General features: G+C 47.6%; 2 protein-coding genes and 1 long non-coding RNA gene across 4 annotated transcripts; 2 read left to right on the top strand and 1 right to left on the bottom strand.

Moving 5' to 3' along the window:
• Positions 1 to 2026: 2026 nt before the first annotated feature.
• On the bottom strand, positions 2027 to 4490 carry LOC147244550 (uncharacterized). The gene is made up of 3 exons (XR_015110063.1): positions 4279 to 4490; positions 3983 to 4188; positions 2027 to 2522 (listed from the first exon to the last, which is right to left on the bottom strand). It is a non-coding gene; the product is annotated as an uncharacterized LOC147244550 (long non-coding RNA).
• A 5243-nt stretch (positions 4491 to 9733) lies between these two features.
• On the top strand, positions 9734 to 10672 carry pirt (phosphoinositide interacting regulator of transient receptor potential channels). The gene has a single exon (XM_086185481.1). The coding sequence runs from the start codon at positions 9795 to 9797 to the stop codon at positions 10200 to 10202; it is 408 nt and encodes a 135-aa protein (XP_086041607.1). The 5' UTR covers positions 9734 to 9794; the 3' UTR covers positions 10203 to 10672.
• Positions 10673 to 13139: 2467 nt separating this feature from the next.
• Positions 13140 to 16373, top strand: tmem238l (transmembrane protein 238 like). 2 transcript variants are annotated; one of them, XM_086185810.1, is made up of 2 exons: positions 13140 to 13810; positions 14782 to 16373. In XM_086185810.1, exon 1 carries the CDS (start codon positions 13323 to 13325, stop codon positions 13797 to 13799), a length of 477 nt encoding a protein of 158 aa, XP_086041936.1. In that variant the 5' UTR covers positions 13140 to 13322; the 3' UTR covers positions 13800 to 13810; positions 14782 to 16373. The 2 variants fall into 2 exon arrangements, with proteins under 2 accessions (XP_086041936.1, XP_086041937.1); XM_086185811.1 differs by having other exon boundaries at positions 13140 to 13826.
• The last annotated feature ends 887 nt before the right edge of the window (positions 16374 to 17260 follow it).

Raw genomic sequence — 17260 nt, 5'->3', positions numbered from 1 at the left:
ACCGAGCAGCCCTAATTAATGTTTGTATCAAATAAAATAATAAATCTACATTTAACAAACCAATGCAACAATAAATACAGTGCTACTGGTTCAGGAGAGTAGAGGGGCTAACAGAGGGCTAATGGAGGGCTAACAGACGGGCTAACGGAGGGCTAACAGAGGGCTAACGGAGGGCTAACAGAGGGCTAACAGAGGGCTAACGGAGGGGCTAGAAGGTGAAAGTGCCTCTCAGTCATCTGTTTGCATCCTGTTGGTCACTCAGTCCTCATCAGCTGCAGACACTTTTCTATCCTTACTTACCTGTTTAAGTGGATGCGAAGAACAAAAAAAGTGAAATCCTGCAAAATCTTTGTCAAGCCACACAAACTCCTCCTCATTTCTGGTGTCTTTTGGCGATTTTGCTCTTAAGCTCTGTTTTACTGAGACTTGTGGCGACATTATCTTTGTTTTCTGTCTGGAGAGTAAAGCTAAAGATAAGACTTGATTATCTTCGAAAGAAGAAGAGTGCCCTGTATCAGAAACCAACCCCAGTGGTCAAGTTTCAAGTAGTTTACCTTTGAAAAGCCTGAAGAAATTCCTAGCGGCTTTGCTGTTTGTTGTGTTCCAGGTTTTCGTTTTGTTAGTGTTATGTTTATTGATCTAGTGTTTGTTTTCTTGCAGTTCTGAGGCTGGTAGGAGGCGGGGCCAGGTGACACAGAGTTCACACCTGATTTGCATTTGGCTCATTGGGCCTGCCTATATCTATTGGCGCTGCCAGTGGCTCAGTGCCGGATGAGTCCTTCTCCTGACCACACGTATCGCCTTGTGCTTTCGGCTCCAGTCCTCCTACTGGTGCCTACCACTTGCTGTGTGCTTTGCTTTAGTTCTTGGCTTAATCTTATCCCTCAGAGGAATTTTTGGTTTTGTCTTTTTCCCTCACCTTTTTGTGAGGCGCTTTATGTTAACCTTTTTTCCAGGCGAAGTCCTCTTATTTTGATACTTGTCCCACGTGACTATTTTGTTTTGCACTTTCTGAATAAACTTTGTTACTCCTGTCTCTACCTACCGGGTCCTGGCCTTCGTCTCCAGAGCAGAACGTAACAGCTGTTATTCTCATTCTGGACACTATAATTTGTCTTGCATTGATTTAATCTTTAGTTCCTTAATTCTCTATCTTTGGAGGAGGTTTTAGAAAGAACAGGACAGAAGTCATTAATCTCCAAATAAGAAGATGATTTATTTCTGTTGAGACAATTAAGAGCAGTCTCAATTGTCCTCTGGGCTGGCAGCTCCGAGGTTGACGCTCCTTCCCTGAAAGAACCCGTGAAATGGCAGTCAGAGTTGTTTGTTTCCATTATTTATGTGTTCCTGGTAAAAATCATGACGTGTAAGAGGAACTTGTTGCAGATTTTTGTTAATCAATGTGCATCACGTCCCCTCACATGATAGAACATGCACTCCAGAGATGCACGCTGGGCGGACTGGTCACTTCCCGTTAGCCTTCTGCTAAGGAATATGAATAATTTCATCATCAACTGTCTGATTTTCCAGTTAGTTATCGGACCAGATTAATCAAATTGTGATCGTGAAATGAGTGCTCGCTGTTGTTGTTGTTGACGCTCTGGCGACACAGATGTTTACTTACCTCCTTCAGGTAACATGCTTCAGTTCTGTCATGTGCGCAGTGACACAGCTCGACTCTGTCTGTTATTCACCCACTTACACTTGCAACACTCGCCAGGGCTGTGCAACACCCAAAACAGTTTATCCAGTATTTTATAAGTTACAGTCTTAGCCCTCTGCTAACGGCGATGGATGAGTAATTCAATGATTTACTTCATCAGACGTCCCAAACATCACCAGACCAGCTGAGTCCAACTGCCAAGCTCAAGTTGCCGCGGTCTCCTCTTTTCTCAGCGGGTCGAACGCTGGCAGACTTCCGATCTTCAGGTTGACAGTGGCGAACCTTTGTGGCACATTTTTTTACATGAATGCTTCTTATCCAGGTTATGTTTCCAAAGATGTTCATAAAGTCCAAGATGTGTCCAGCTGTCCACTTTCAAAATACTGAGTGTGTTTATTTATCACCAGATTGTGCGCCCGGTCGATCCACGGGAGCCCTTCATCAGACATGATCAGACATGTCTGATGTCTCAGAACCCAAAACCTCGCTTATCTTGTGGTGAGAAGCCATTAAATTGCCTGGGAGCACATCAGTGTGCAGGCTCTGTTTGCTGGGTGAGCTCTTGCTTCTGTCCTGCGCCCAGCACTTCAGTTGTTTGGATGTTCCTGGCTTATTTCACTCTTTTCATGTGTTTTATCACTCTCTGCCTCTCTATTGCCACATATCCCGTAACCTTGGTTTAGCATGTAGCCGCACTGCTGCTCTCATACTTAAACAAAATATTGAAACTTTATTCTACGACTGAGGCCAGAAAATCAACAATGCTACTTAATTAGCTAATAAGGGATTATCTTCTGTTGCTGCACCGTGATGGATCTTCTGTTGCTGCACCGTGATGCGTGTTAGAATGAAGAACTGTCTGCACCACAAAAGAAGAGGGAAAATATATCCGTCATTTCCTGGCAGTTTTAACATTAAACTGTCTTTAATTGAAAGCAAAACTTCCATAAGAGAGTGATTTCATCTGGGATCTCGGGTGTTGCATCAGACACTGACGAAGCTCTTTTCCTGGAGTGTTGACTTAATACAGATAATACTTGAACATGGAGTGAGGTTCTTATGTATCGTGTGCTGTGCATAGTTTCCCTCACAGAGCAGGAAGAGCACAGTTTAATGCCACACTTGTACCCTCTTAGACGTTGCTCAGGTGGTGTCTATGAGCAGAAGCACCCAGACAGGCCTGCATGTCACCTGCATTAAAGGCTGAGTCACCTTAAGTGTGCAAGAGAAGTGAAATGAGACATTTGCACTTGATGCCACTGACTGGTCCGGCTCTTCCTTCCCTGAAGCACCTACCCAGAGATGTACGTGCATGTCCTTGTGGCCAGCATCACACACTAAACTATCGTCGTCGTCGTGCACCGAGGTCTTTCTCTGCTGTGCTTTTGTGTGAAGCCTTCTTCTCAGGGATTCTGCTTTCTTTCTCAAATTCAAATTGGGATTTGTGACTCACCACAGACTCATTCTTAGATAACATTTTAGAAAAATCATCAAATTATTCATTTCAAGTGTGAAAATCGCCTTTTGAGTGTCTTCTTCCGGCCAGTGTGGCTCACCCACTGAGACTCGCAGTAATATGCAAAGACAGGCTCTGTCATCAAAAGCAGCATCCTGTTAATTTCTCGCCTAAAGCGCCGCGGGCACGCCGAGTGGCCGTGACGCTGCCGTAAATGAGCCATTGCCTCCAGGTCACGTAACCCACTTTTACCTTTAAAGAGGCTATTTGAAATGCCTGTTAGTTCTCTTGGCTGGATTCAGACTCTCTGCAGCCTCATTTCCACTGTGATTCACATCCAGACACAATCCAGAAGGTCAGATGTGTGAAGTTTAAAGTCATTTTAAATCAACAGGCCCCACTCTGGCGGCTGGGAAATACTACACGGCAATCAGGGAATCTCAGGTATTTAGAGAGAACACATTCATGTATGTATGGCGTGTTGTGAGGGGCTGCTGTGCCTGTCATCCCTGCAAGGTGCACAATTTTCACTGAGGATGTTATCGCACACGTTTGGATTTTAGCAGGATTACACAAAAACTACTGGACTAATTTCAAGGAATCAGGCATGAATCACAGATTCCCAGGTCAGTTCATCACGGAGCAGCGCGACAGCAAGGCCTAAAACGCAGAAATAAAGTAACCCTGTTGAACGTGGCTCCGGGCTTCATGAGGGGATTTTCCCAGCTGGATCTCACCCAGTAACTACGCAGTTAGCAGCACTACTGTTACAGTTAGCGTCACCATGGAAACTCCAACTGCAGGCTAGTCGGATCAGCCACGCGTTTGTCCAAGGGGGCCATATCATCCCAAGAAACACTCACTGTGAATTCACGTCTCTGGTGTGGCGATGAACACACAAACTGAGAAGGGACAGCCCAGTCATGCTGATGGGGCTCGATCTGCAGTCACGCGGTTCACTGAGTTCAGTGTGTTTTCTGCCCCTTGATGCATCACGAGGTGCTTTGCTGCACTTTCAACCTTCCATCTGCGTCTTTCTGCAGTTCCTCCAGATTTGGCTTCAATGTCACTGAAACTCAAAGGTGGTCAAAGGTCAAGGTCACCGTGACTGCACGACCACAACTGCAAAACCGTTGAAATCAGAATCTTTAGAACTTACATTGTTAAATGGAGGTTGAAAAATATTTGTGTTAATGTGCTGAAGTCCGATGCTAACGTCCAGTCATGTTCTTGAGGAAAGGGGGTCTTTGAATCCATGATGGAGGTTCTTGAGGCGTGAACCACCTGGTTGGTAGAAGAGATGAGGAACCTCTGCCTCTGTCCAGCAGCAGAGTCCAGATCATTCCGAGACCCTGAATCGTCAGATCAACCGCTGTGTGAAACGCTGTGTTCTTGCCCAATTATCAGGCTGGGAAAAAACAAATCTGTCAGAAATGAGCTGAGGCCGAGCTATTGATCTGTTTATACAGACCGCATGTTTGCCTTCCCACAGCATCTATTAGCACTGCTGCCGCTCGCCATCTTTGACACGCCACAGCAGGGGAGGAACAGGCCACGGACATCACGAAGGACCATCGGAGGAGCGACGCCGTCCTCCGGCTGTGTGGTCAAAAACAGGCATTATTCACTCTATTTTCTACCTCGATGTGCTGCAGCAAGTCGACGGCGTGCGTATTAATACACGTGGAAGTCGTGATCATCAAAGCAAGAGAGCGTTTGGAGTGAACGCTACATCAACCCCTGGAATGTTCACTCACAGTGTCTGACTCACTCGGAGAAACCGTTCTTCTCTCATGGACGTGACCTACATTTGCTCCAGAAACAACATACTCTACATGGCAGGCATGTTCTCATACAAGATGATGTCACTTCAAAGCTGCCGTGTTAGATGGGGGGTTAAGAGGATAGGTCATGTGAGTTAAAGATTCGCCATGATGGAATTTATGTTAAAAAGAAGACGTTGTCCTTCTGTTCTGCACATTTACTGTTTGTTGAGAAGTCAAAAATGAAGCGAAACTTAATGCTAACGCTAACGCTGACGCGGTACAACATGCATCAGACTGCATCAGAGGACACCCCACCAGCGTCCAGTGCAGAGATCTCCAACAGGAGTGACTGCAGGACGTGGATGGACATGGACTCCGATCCATCCAAGCGATGTGAAACTGTCCTTGTTAATTATGATCTGCACGTCACTTTTCCAAATCCCACAGAGTTGAGAGAAAGTGGCGTTACAACAAACTTGATAACAAACACTTAATGATCTGAGTGTCACTGATTTAAGTTTTTAATTGGCTTCCATTTTCCTTCTAGGGACGGACTAAACTGAAGAGCAAACATTATAAATCTCTCTTCATTTCCGTGTGTTGGAGGACCTGGATGCAACACTTGCTGCACTTCCCCTCTGGGATTACTCCACAAAAAGCTTCAAATATGCAAAGCAGATTCATTAGTTTGCCAAGGTCACCTGTACAGAGAGGAGCTGCGTGTGTTGATAAATCAATGTGTACATTGGCTGAAATGTGATTTTGCAGATGAATTAATATCTGCATGATGAGTTGCTGCAAAGGTTTTATTGATATTTGCTGAGGAGTTAACACGGCTCTGTGCGAGGCTTCATTTGGCCAAAAGTATTTCTGTTTAATCCTCAGCTGTGAGATTCGGCCGGCGCTGGAGTTGTTAGAGCATCTTAGTTCTGGTGGCTTGAACCCGAGCGTGTGCGGGCAGTTCCGTTTGAATCCAGCTCCCCAAAACCTTTTCCAAACCAACAAATTCCGCGTGCTGACTCACGATGAGGTTTATTAGCGCTAATCCCTGGCAGCCCTCTGTGTTTGCATTCCCCAGCAGGATTAGACTGATACCTGAACCTAGGTTTGCCAACAGATTGGCTCAGTTTTTGAACTTTAATTTTGACAATAATCCACAGGTTTCCCTCTCGGACCACAGGAATGTACGTGTGTCCGGGGGGCGCCAGTTTTAATTGGCGTTTTTATTTCTTTCTAATCATTTATTGTTGAGATGTTTTGATCCTGATATTTTAACAGCGAGCTGATTGCAGGCATTTTAGGGGATTTGCTTCATTTTGAGATGTTTTCTGAAGTCAGCTTTACAGGTCCTTGCAGAGAGCATCGTAGACAAGTGTTTCATATCCAAACTGACAGGTCTCAACTTGTATAAATGGAATTTAGAGAAAAGCTGAAGTGCACCAAGGCCTGGAATACTCGCAGCAGGAGAGCAGAGGGACTGAGTTCACTCAGAAGCAGCACCTTCCTACCTCAGCAGTACTCAAAGTGCTTTCCAGTGCAGCCCAATTCACCCCATGAAGTGATGGGCGGAGCTCTGCATGGTTGTGACGTCATCATCGCTGTAAAACGTCAGCGGATCCATCTAAAGCAGGAAGCCACAGAACTCTGACAGGCACCTCGACGCGCTGCTGATAACTCGCTAGTTCTGCCGCTAATTTTACATCTCAACCAATTCTTCTTCGCTGCTCTGAAGAGTCGGCGCCAGTGGAGGAAAGGCAGAGCTCACTGGGGGACCTGGGACTACTGGTTTAGAGACCATTTCCTGTCAGAGCGAGCCGAGCTAACTGGGAAGTACATGGGTGCTGAAATACTCACCTGATCTACTGTCAGATTATTTTCTGCTACTTTCCATCTCTCGATCAGCTAAACTGTGTATCACACAAAAAAATGACATTTTGTTTTGTTGTCTAGATTTATTTTGGAGGAATCCTGAATGATATGAAGAAACTTTAAAACAATTCCATAAATCTCTGTGTTTATTTCTTTTTTTTCTCCTGTTTGGACCCAAAAACCTCTCCCGACAGGAGGGTTTCCTAAGAGACTTGATAGAATTGTGAACGTCCTCTCAGAACTTAATTTTTCCACAGTAGGATTTCGAAACTGGGATTTGAAGTTTCCACCTTCAGCTGACTGTTTGCTTGACTGCTGGTTTGTAAGCTCGTACCCAGAAAATGACTTCAGACTGGATTTGAATGTCCGATCAGCTCATCCATTCTTCAGCAGCAGAAAACAGATGACGGTCACGATCAGCAGACTCAGACTCAGCTCACTTAAACGGACCATTAAAGACACTTAGGCCCGTCATCATCACAAGGAGCTGTAACCATTACACAGGATGGATAATTAATTCCTCCTGTGGCTGAAAAAAACAGGGTACAGAGGTAAAGAAGAACGAGTGAGCAGACGGATTCATTCATCGCACATTTTTAACTCTGTATTTTGACTCAAGTGGATGTAGATGTAAGCGGCTCGTCTACATTCTACCTGGCTACGGTTCCACCAGCTCTGCCGGTTCTACCTGCAGGGGTTGATGTGGAGAGGAAACCTGCCAGGAGAACCTCGCCTGCAGATGCCAACTGACCAGCTGCATGGGAGAAAAATAGCCCCCACCTGGGATGATGACGCACAACAAGAAGCATCTGGCAACACTTTTTATCCTCGAATCTAAAAAAGACGAGAGACACATGAGGAAATGTTGAGAGGATGTTTATTTACATTTTACACGTTGCTGAGAGGAAGTACGATGGTGGAGGGACGATGTTTGGCTCCCGTGATCACGCAGACTCACGTTGTTGTTTCAGTCAATTGTCCTCAAGTTTTTATGAGGACAAACAGTGAAACTGGGCCCTGAACTATCGAGTCGCTATATTGGCTACTTTTGCTAACTTGGCTACTGTTACGCTTGGCGTGTAGGAGCCACTGAGTTCAACGACCATGTGGTTTCTGTACGTGAAGTGGAGAAACGTGACCCGGTCCAGCCACCATAAGTCCAGTAAAAGGAGTAAAAACGAGGCCCCGATGCTCAAGTTCCCGACGGTGGAATCCAACCGACCTGGATCCTCAAGTACCAGAGATACTTCATCCAAAAAGGGCTTTTTGCCTTTAAGGACCGATAAGATGGCAATATTGAGGCAGAGCTAGCATTAGCGGCGCCTCATTCTTTGTTTCTTTGATTCTCTACTTTCACCAACTTCTATCACACCACTTGTCCTAAAAACTTGAGTGAATTATTGTCGTTGCTTAAGCTTGAGTTGATTTGTCAAATTCTCACTTTTCCTTTTCATGTTGAAGCTGAATGATGACGATGAGAGGAGACAGGAGATACAGTTGACAGGGCAGTAAACAGTTTAAGAAGAAATTAGTAATCGGGTTATTTTGATATGTAGCATTGATATACTAACATATAAACTATGGAGTCCTGCTGAGACAGGAGAGAGACACGTTATTCCCTCAGTTTGGTTCATTTGTGTCCTTGAGGTGAAACTTTTCAGCTTTTGCTTCAGTGTTTGCTCAGCCTGGTGGACAGGAACCACTGCAGCCCATCAGCGTCACAGCTACAGTCAATCTCTATTCATATGCCAGCACCGCCATCTGTTGGGCCAAGTGGGTAATTACAAGTCCGGTCAGCTCTCCTCCTGTCCGTGTTGGGCCACATGATGGAGCATGAGAGACGGACAGCCGCAGTAATGGGATCAGGCCGGAGCTTTGGCGCTGGCTAAGCTCTGCAGAGCCGTGTTTGGGGGAGCTCTCTGTAGAGCCTGATTGTGTTAACGGGTCAGATCATATTCAGATCGATGACCACATACGGACATTTGTGTCTTCGCACTCAAGCGCACAAAGCAACAAACACACAAATGTAATATTGGGCTGTTTAATGGAAGCAGAAGGGTCGAGTTGCAGGAGCGAGGGCGTTTGTTTTCCTCTCTGGTGCAGAACAAAGACCATCATCCTAAAATGAGACCAAACTCCCTCCATCTCCTGACAGATGCCATTGATCGCATGTTCAGTGAGCAAAACTACTGCGTGCGTGTAATGGCTGCAGGCCCTCTGGCCAATCAATACTGTGCCAACATGTCAGGCTGTATTGGAAAGTCTGTGTGTGGGCGATTGCTCGCTCCATCAGTCCTCCATCAGTCCCAGTCCTGCCCCGCTTCCCTGGGAGGTGCTGAGGATCACGTTGTCCTTCTTCGTCCGTGGCGGGACGTTTCAGGGTGTTGACACAAAAGACCCCATCAGAGCTGTTTGTGGAAGTTTCTGAAAAGCTTTTTACACCCAACGGAGCGGCGAGGCTGAGTGGTGTGAGGTTCTATGGACGTCCTCTGGGGACCTGGAGGCAATCTCCTAACCCTGGAAGCAACATCAGGACGATGGTGAGGGGAAGGTGGTCACTGCAGGGTTGTGGAGGAGGTGCAGAGACGCGAGGAGGGCGGGTAGACGCTGTGGCTCTGCTGCTCAGACATGTTTGTCTCCCAAAGATATCTGGAGGATTTCTGCTGCATGACAGATTTTCACCTCTGGCTCATTTTAAAGACACTTGATCAGATTTCGACGGTACGTACGGACTTTCTACTTGTCTGGTTAGAACTTTAGTGTGATGCTAGAGTGTGTGGATGAAGCAGCATTTCCAGCTAAAGCTACATGATGAGAGAAGACAGGAAATGCACTTAACCAGAACTGAACACTTGAGAATGAAGAAATATATTTGCAATGTTGTAGGAACACTCTAAGGTGAGACTATGGAGCCCCGAGTGGCCAAAAAGAAAACATTTTGAGTCAATTTGATTCATTTTTGGCGTTAGATGGAAGTTGTTGCCACCAATGAATTAAGTGTGGGGTTGAATTATAACTGGCGGTCTTCATTCCACCAGTCATGCCGGGCAGCCCAGAGAACATCCCACTGGGAGAGTGCACACTCTCCCAGTCCAGGGACCAGCTGACGCCGCCGAGCCGCACCGAGAGCACCGTGTTCAGCCTGTCGCGCAGCGAGTCCCTCTGGACCAATGAGAACTCGCACAGCAAGTGTGAAGTCTTCTGGTTCCCCATCCACTTCATGTCCACCGGTGGCAGCTTCCTGGCATGCGGCATCATCATCAGTGGCCTGTACTTCGCCGGCCACTGCCGGAAGGTCACCAACATCCTGGGACCGGCCCTGCTGTCCATCGGGCTGATGGTGTTTGTGGTGGGCGTGGTCCTGATACCCATCACCAAGGAGAACAGGAAGCGATCCAGCCTGAAGAAGCCACTCAGCTACTACCGCCATCCGGTCTTCAATGTGTAAACGCACTTTCATGTTGCGACGCTGGATTGAAAACTCTTTGGGAGATCTTTATTAACAGTAAACCTTTATGTCACATGTGCATGATGTCATTTGGCTGTGGAAGAGAGGGCGTGGCTCCAGGATGCCAGCGTGCTGTGGAGAACACAATCACTCACATGATTTAGAGGAAGGACACGAGAGCGAGAACTCTTCTCATGACTGTGGATGAGGGAGAAGTGGCAGGTGTGTAGTTTAAGAATCATGAATAATTAAAGGTTGAGAGCGTTTCTGACTGTCAGCTCGCCTCGCCGACTGCTGGCGTGTCGAGACTCTGGTGATGCGCCGCTGCAGCACATTTTCTTGGATGTAAACTTCATGTAGCAGGAAGGTTAACTTGACCCTTCAGACCAAGCAAACAGCCAATGAAAACGCTCTATTCAAAATGTTTCCTCTGTTGTGTGTTTGTCAACAAGATTACAATAAAACCATGAGTTGCCAGCGAAAGGGGCGGAGCCTGGGCCAATCCACTCAGTTCAGAGGCTGTTATGTGCCAGGACTTCGCCACTGTAGGGCACCTGCACATCATAAAGTTTTGCCACAATAAACAAATCTGCTTTTTGGCATTTCTGGATCTTAGCCAACGAGGCAGCGGTCACCGTCATCCATGATTGCAAGGCCTCATCTTCCCCAAGTGATGAGTGGTTTGAGTCACAACGGACAAAGGTGTATTTGCAGGTACAGGTAAGGTTCCAGAACGAGGGACTGGGCTCCAGGGGGGCCACGGCCAAAATAACAAACAAAAGCGTGCTTGTGTGGGACGTGTGACTGATTAATAAAACAAGAACACAAGTGACATAAACTTTACCTCCCTCGCCAGCGCACACAGGAGGAAACCTGATGAACAAAACTGGCAGCCCACCTTTGCCAAGGAAAGAACAGAGGAAACACCAGGCTTTCAGGGAGAGGAGGAGGAGTGCCTCCTGATGCCAGGGGGCGGCCATCTTGGCTCTTAATATAGCAGGTGGTGTCCGACTGCAGCCTATCACGGGCCAGGGCATGACACAAACCCACCAATCATCTCCCGGCTCTGGCACACACCTATTTGCATATGGGTTTAAAACAAGAAACAAGGCAGGGCACACACACACACACACACACACACACACACACACACACAGCAGACTTCATGCAAATCATGATGAGTTTTGCTGGGAGTTGGACGGAGTGTCGCCTGGTAAATGAAACCTGAGGGGTTCAGCCGAGGTTCGGTAGGTTGTGTTTCACTTGATTTCTTATTTTCTTGTTTTGTTTGTCTTTTTTATTGTTTTAACACAAAAGTAACATCTGGGTAACACAACCATCACTGACAGACACACAAATGCACAAACCAGATGTGATGAATATGTCAGCGCATCCTGTACAGTTGGATTTGGCCCACCAGTTGTGATGAATAATACATAAAAAGATGGATGAATAAATCATGAGCTAATGATGCTATTAAACATGCAGGCTCCTTATTTATTGATTATAAAATCATAACTTTGACACGACAAGTAAGAAAACTGAGGCTGGAGGAAGGTGAGCGTGTTTCTGTCCGGCCGGCAGCGCTGTCCTCTCGTTGCTGGTTAAAACAACACCGCATCATGGAGATGCACCTCCACAGCAAGACCTTTGACCATCGGAACCGTCTCCTTTCATCCTCGGGTCCCGGAGGACTTTATCAATGGATAAAATCAAGGATAATAACGAGAATGTGATGTCCGACCCACGGAGGGCGACGAGAACGTCACGTGATCAAGCAGGAGGGATGTGGGGGCGGGGCCTAGGCCAAGGAAGAACCCATTCAACTGTGAAGGTTGAGGAATTTTTATTTTTTTTTCTCTCATTTTTACTAAATTCTCAGGACCACCACACAGACCTCCGCCTCATGGAGCTTCTTGTTCACCAGCGTTTGAGCAGCCATTTGCGCCTCTTGACACTCACAGATGAGATTGTTTTGAAAGATTTTTATTTTCTATATTTTTGTCAGGAAATGTGTTTGTAGAGATCAATCAGACATTTGTTTAAGAGCAGGAAGTATTTCTTGTTTTCTGGCCCTCTCGACCCTCCGTACACGCTCGCCAACCTGACGGTGAGATTTATCAATCCTCGTAAACGTCTCTGCGTCGGTTCAGCTGCTGTCAATCATGGCGGTGCTGCCTTTCTCCTCATGTGGTCAATTCACGCACGTTTGCTGCCTGAGGCGTGACCTGCAAGCTCCTCCTCTTCTTCTGTCATTTGCATTCAAGCAGATTCTACGTGCTGGAGTCAAAACAGCAAAGAAACATAAAGTTCCTGATTTCTTGGATGTGGAAAGTAGGATTTGTTGTTGAAACGGTCCGTCCTGATGAATGATGTCACTCGAGCGCTTGACGTGAGTGTTTTAAGAAGACAGACAGACAGACAGACATGAAGATTGGGAGCATTTATGAACCCCAACCAGCTCTGAACGGCTGAAGCATAAATCTGGGATGGATGGATTCGCTTGAGTCTCATTTCTGAAGTTGTCATTCGTTTCCCTCTGTTAAACATGAACATTCCAGGTGTTCTTGTTCTTCCAGCACATCTGGATGTTGACATGTTAACACAGCAGACCCAAACCAGCCGCTCAAGAGACAGGACAGAAAACGTCAGAGAGCAAAGGGAAACAAGATGACGTCATCATCAGTCGTTCTGTTTGAACCGTCCCAGTGTCAGGAGGAGCTGAGCTTCATGAACTCATAGTCTCAACATTAATAAAGTATATTTCAAGCACAGCTGTTCTGTTTCCATAGAGACGCGTTTCTTACAAAAAAGAAAGAAAGAAACACTGAGAAGAAAACTGTTGTTCTCAGGTCAGGCGGGGTTCTGCGGTGACCACACCGGCGTGGGTGCGTGAGTCGGGGTTTCAGACGCTGCCAGCGACGATTTACCAGTCAAATCCTGGAGGCTGTTTGCATCCCGGACTTTGACCTGGAGTGTTTACCTAGAGACGAGTCTCCGGGGCGCGCGCAGCGTGGGTGTGTGTGTCTGTGTGTGTAGTTGGGGCGTTTCTGCAGGTGCGCGCAGGTACGCGGACTCAGCATCCTCCCGGGCCGCTACTCCAGTCATGGTTCCACCATCATGGGGGTGAGAACGTTCCTCGGCAGCTGCGTTTCTCTGTTCTTCCTCGCGCTGCTCTTTGATGTCGTCGGCCTTGTCGTTCTGCTTGTCGGGGTTTTCGCCAACCTGCGCGTGGAGGGCCGGTTCTACGGGGACTTCCTGATCTACACGGGCGCGCTGCTCGTCTTCGTCAGCCTGGGCTTCTGGCTCATGTGGTACGTGGGCAACCTGCGGGTGTCGCCGGAGGAGGACGCGGGGAAGAGTAGCAGCATGGCGCGACTGGCCCGGAAGCTGTCGGAACACCTGAGCCTGAAGCTGCGGGGGCAGGACGGCGTGAGGAGCTGCAGCCCGGGGGGCGCGGCCCCTCACCAGGCCGGCAGGGTGACGTGGGGCAAGAGCACCTCCTACTACAACGAGGGCTACGACGGCAGCCTGGACTCCCCCACCGGGGGGGCCGAGGAAGACGGGAAGCCCGCGAGCCTGACCGCCTCCACCTGAATCTGTGAACGGTACGAGGGTCCGGAGGTCGGTGGGACACGAGTACACACGAGCACACGCGACTACACGCTTCGAGTTACTCACGATTACTAGTAATCAACCAAACTAAACTCAGTCACAGACCTGGAGTGACGTTCAGGTGCAGGGGTGCAGCCAGGATTTGGATTCATGGATGCTGAAGCCTCTATACCCCCCCCCCCCCCCCCACACACACACACACACACACACACACAAAGTTTAGACCCAAAACAAAGGTTGTTGTGATGGACACATGTATGTAATACCATGTGGTTTATATGGACAATATTCAGTCTTTCGCTCACATCCAGGCTTGATACATCAGTAAAAGCGGGTGGGGGGCAGGAAGTAGTATAAATATACAGCGGAGGGATGTAATGCATGTGATGTGAGCGTAGCTACGAACAACAAGCGAGCAGCAGAGGCACCAGACTCAGGTCAGAATTATCCAGACTCTCTCGCCATAGTGATGATAACTGTTGCAGCTTTTATTGAGAAAGCGCCGGGAGTTTCTGTTTTTTTCAGTGAAACTTGCGGTGGTTTTCACTGCAGTGAGAAGAACTGGCACCAGTTTGGGACGTCTGGGTCTGTAGGCAGGGAGGAACCCTTCTAAACTTTTGGGTCAGGGACGCGGGGACACAATGCAGACACTGGCATGTCTGGTCGTGGTGAGAGAAGTTGACGTCGTCACTAACCAGGGCTGGTGACCGCAGGTGACTGATGCTAAATGGAGGGTTTCTCCCCACAAGTGAATAAATGTGTAATAGAAAGAGAAGTCACGGTAGCCACAGGTGCGCTAATCCAGCCCTGCTACCCCAGGAACATCATCCTGATAATCTCTACTTTGTGACCTACAAGTCATCCACCCTGGGTTCAAACAGCACTGGAATCTGTCACATGTTGGATTTACAATGAAGGGCGAGACGTTTCTCCCTGGTCTGACCGTTGTGTTTCTGTCTACCAGCTGGTGGTGGTGGAGGAGCCTGCTCACCTGCCGGGTGGATCCTGCATTTCTGTAGATCTGACTGGTTCTGGCGGATCCCTGCTCTCTCAAACTATATTTCTTTTCCTGTTTGTTCAGAAATGCCTCGTCTCACCCATCAGACTGTCCTGAGTAAAGACACTTCATGTTTGATTTGCTGTCAAAGCAGCGTGAACTCTGGTCCGACTGGTTCTTGGCGGCGTTGAAGTGTTGCTAAACAAACACCACAAACACAACAAAGGATCCGCCTGTACGACTACTGTATCTATCTAATTACACTCTGGGAATAGTCTCCTCTGAGGCAGGTCCTTTGAGTTAGGCCACACCTCCATGTTGGTTCCACGCTGAGTTAATGTGACTGACAGGATACGGCAGGTTCATGAAATTCATTTCATTGATTGTAATTAATCAGCTGTGCTTCATTTCAACCAACATACCAGGAGACGAATAGCAGAGAAGCTTCTATTATGTGTCTTTCCTCTCAGTCACAGTGACTGGTAGTGGGTGGGAAGTATTAGCATCAGCTAGCTCAGGTCCAGGCTAGTTAGCTTAGCACAATGACTGGTAGTGGGTGGGAATTGTTAGCATAGCTCCCTCTCTGCCTGCATTAATATCAGGAGGGTTGTGTGTAACCATGGTGATGAATACCAGTTTAACATGAGGAGACGTTGTAGTGGTAGAATCGGACACGTAGCCGGAACTACTTTCCTGACTGGGAGCAGTGATTTGACGCAGCACCTCCAAAGCTCCACTGGAACTTGGGTCAACAGAACCAAAGGTTTGTTGAGGACTAGAAGAGCGACTGCTGCTACTGATGATGATGAGGAGGAGGATTCCTGCTGGACACACCAGCATCCTGGACCTGAGCTAGCTGATGCTAACACTTCCAACCAAGTACCACTCATTGTGCTAAGCTAACTAGCCTGGATCAGGAATGCTATGCTATGTAGGGGAGTGTCTCTGTCTTCTTATCTGTCTCTAGGGATGAAGGACAATAAGAATCTTTCAAAGGGGGAATGTTCCTTTAAGAATAATGATTACTACAAAAGGGGACCCCGCCTCTTGCCCAGTGTCAGCTGGGATAGGCTCCACCCGCCCACGCCCCTTGACCCTTAACGGATAAGTGGTATAGAAAATGGATGGATGGATTATTACCTATTTAGTATTTAGTACGTTTTCTGAGGGTCAGTCTACATGTGTCAAGAATGAATTTTCTGATAAAATTAAAAAAACATCAGCAGGGCCTCAGCGAATCGAAGCAAGCTGAGCGCTGTCAGCGCGCACACACGCCACACGGCTACTGTGAAATGCATTTGCGTAAACGTGTGGCGGCGCTGACAGACAGTGAGGTGATATGCTGCCTCAACAGCGTAGCAGGTGTGAAACAAGTCAGCCCTGCAGAGGAATGAAGACGGACGGGTGTGGTTGGATTCCAGTCCTGCCACCGAGTCCTGGGCGACCGGACTGATGAGAGGTGTTCTGCTGCGAAAGAACAATGATCCACAGGTGCTCTTGTGAAGCCAGCTGCTCTGCCTCCCGTCAGACCGTCACCTCCACCTGGAACCGTCACCCAGACCCGCAATGGAGCGAAACAAGTGCACCTCTTTCTTCCTGTCGCTGGCTGTGATTATCGACGTGGTGGGACTCCTCCTCTTCCTCATCGGAATCATCGCACCGCTGAGCTTCTGGGACTTTTTTGTGCTATCTGGACCGCTGCTGATCTTCCTCAGCCTGGTGTTCTGGATATTCTGGTACCTGGGGAACCTGATGGTGCCTGAGGACGAGCTGGACCTCCTGACAGGACAGGACTTCCTGTGACGATGAGGAGACACCAGACTGAGCTGATGGTGATGAAGAAGCCGATGCCTCACAACTGGACCTGTCCACCTGTGGTTCACCTGGAGGTTCCTCCTCAGGGAAGGTTCTAACTCCATGATCAACTCTGGAGAGGCTCAGAACTGGGTCAGCTGGACGGGAGTACGTGGAGTGGAAGAACTTCTCAGCACTTTGATTGGGTGGAAGTGGTTCTGTGACGATACTTCATTCTTTGTGGTTCTTGTTTTCATCATGTGAGTTGATATTTATATTTCAAAACCTGAATGTGAGAGTTTTACTTGAATTCAGTCACCAAACGACCTTGAGAAAGACTTGAATGTTGAGTGAGAACAAGCCAAACAGGCAGCGGGGTTTCCCTTCACGGGTATCGCCAGCGGTTCCACCAACACAGAGTAAACATGGTTCTCATGATGTATGCAGGCTGAAGGAACACACACCTACATTAGTAAAGTTGCTCAAACATTTCCTCACTCTCTGGATCTTTTACTACTTTATGTTTTAAGCACATTTTCCTCATTAGGGTTTTTTTTTTTTTTTTACTCGAGTAACATTTTCAGTGTAGGACATTGAGAGTGTGGTATTGGTACTAGTACTGTGATACTGGTACTTCACGTCCCGCAGCTTG

This window comes from Aulostomus chinensis, chromosome 18 (genome assembly GCF_037954235.1).
Source record: "Aulostomus chinensis isolate RoL2024-O1b breed Wild chromosome 18, RoL_Achi_v1.0, whole genome shotgun sequence".
NCBI lineage: Eukaryota > Metazoa > Chordata > Actinopteri > Syngnathiformes > Aulostomidae > Aulostomus > Aulostomus chinensis.
Note: the sequence above shows the minus strand (reverse complement) of the source record. Positions and strands in the feature narration are given on the sequence as shown.

Excerpts from the sequence above, each read along its gene's own strand:
- tmem238l (XM_086185810.1), top strand. The coding sequence starts at position 13,323 with ATGGGGGTGAGAACGTTCCTCGGCAGCTGCGTTTCTCTGTTCTTCCTC.
- pirt (XM_086185481.1), top strand. The coding sequence starts at position 9,795 with ATGCCGGGCAGCCCAGAGAACATCCCACTGGGAGAGTGCACACTCTCC.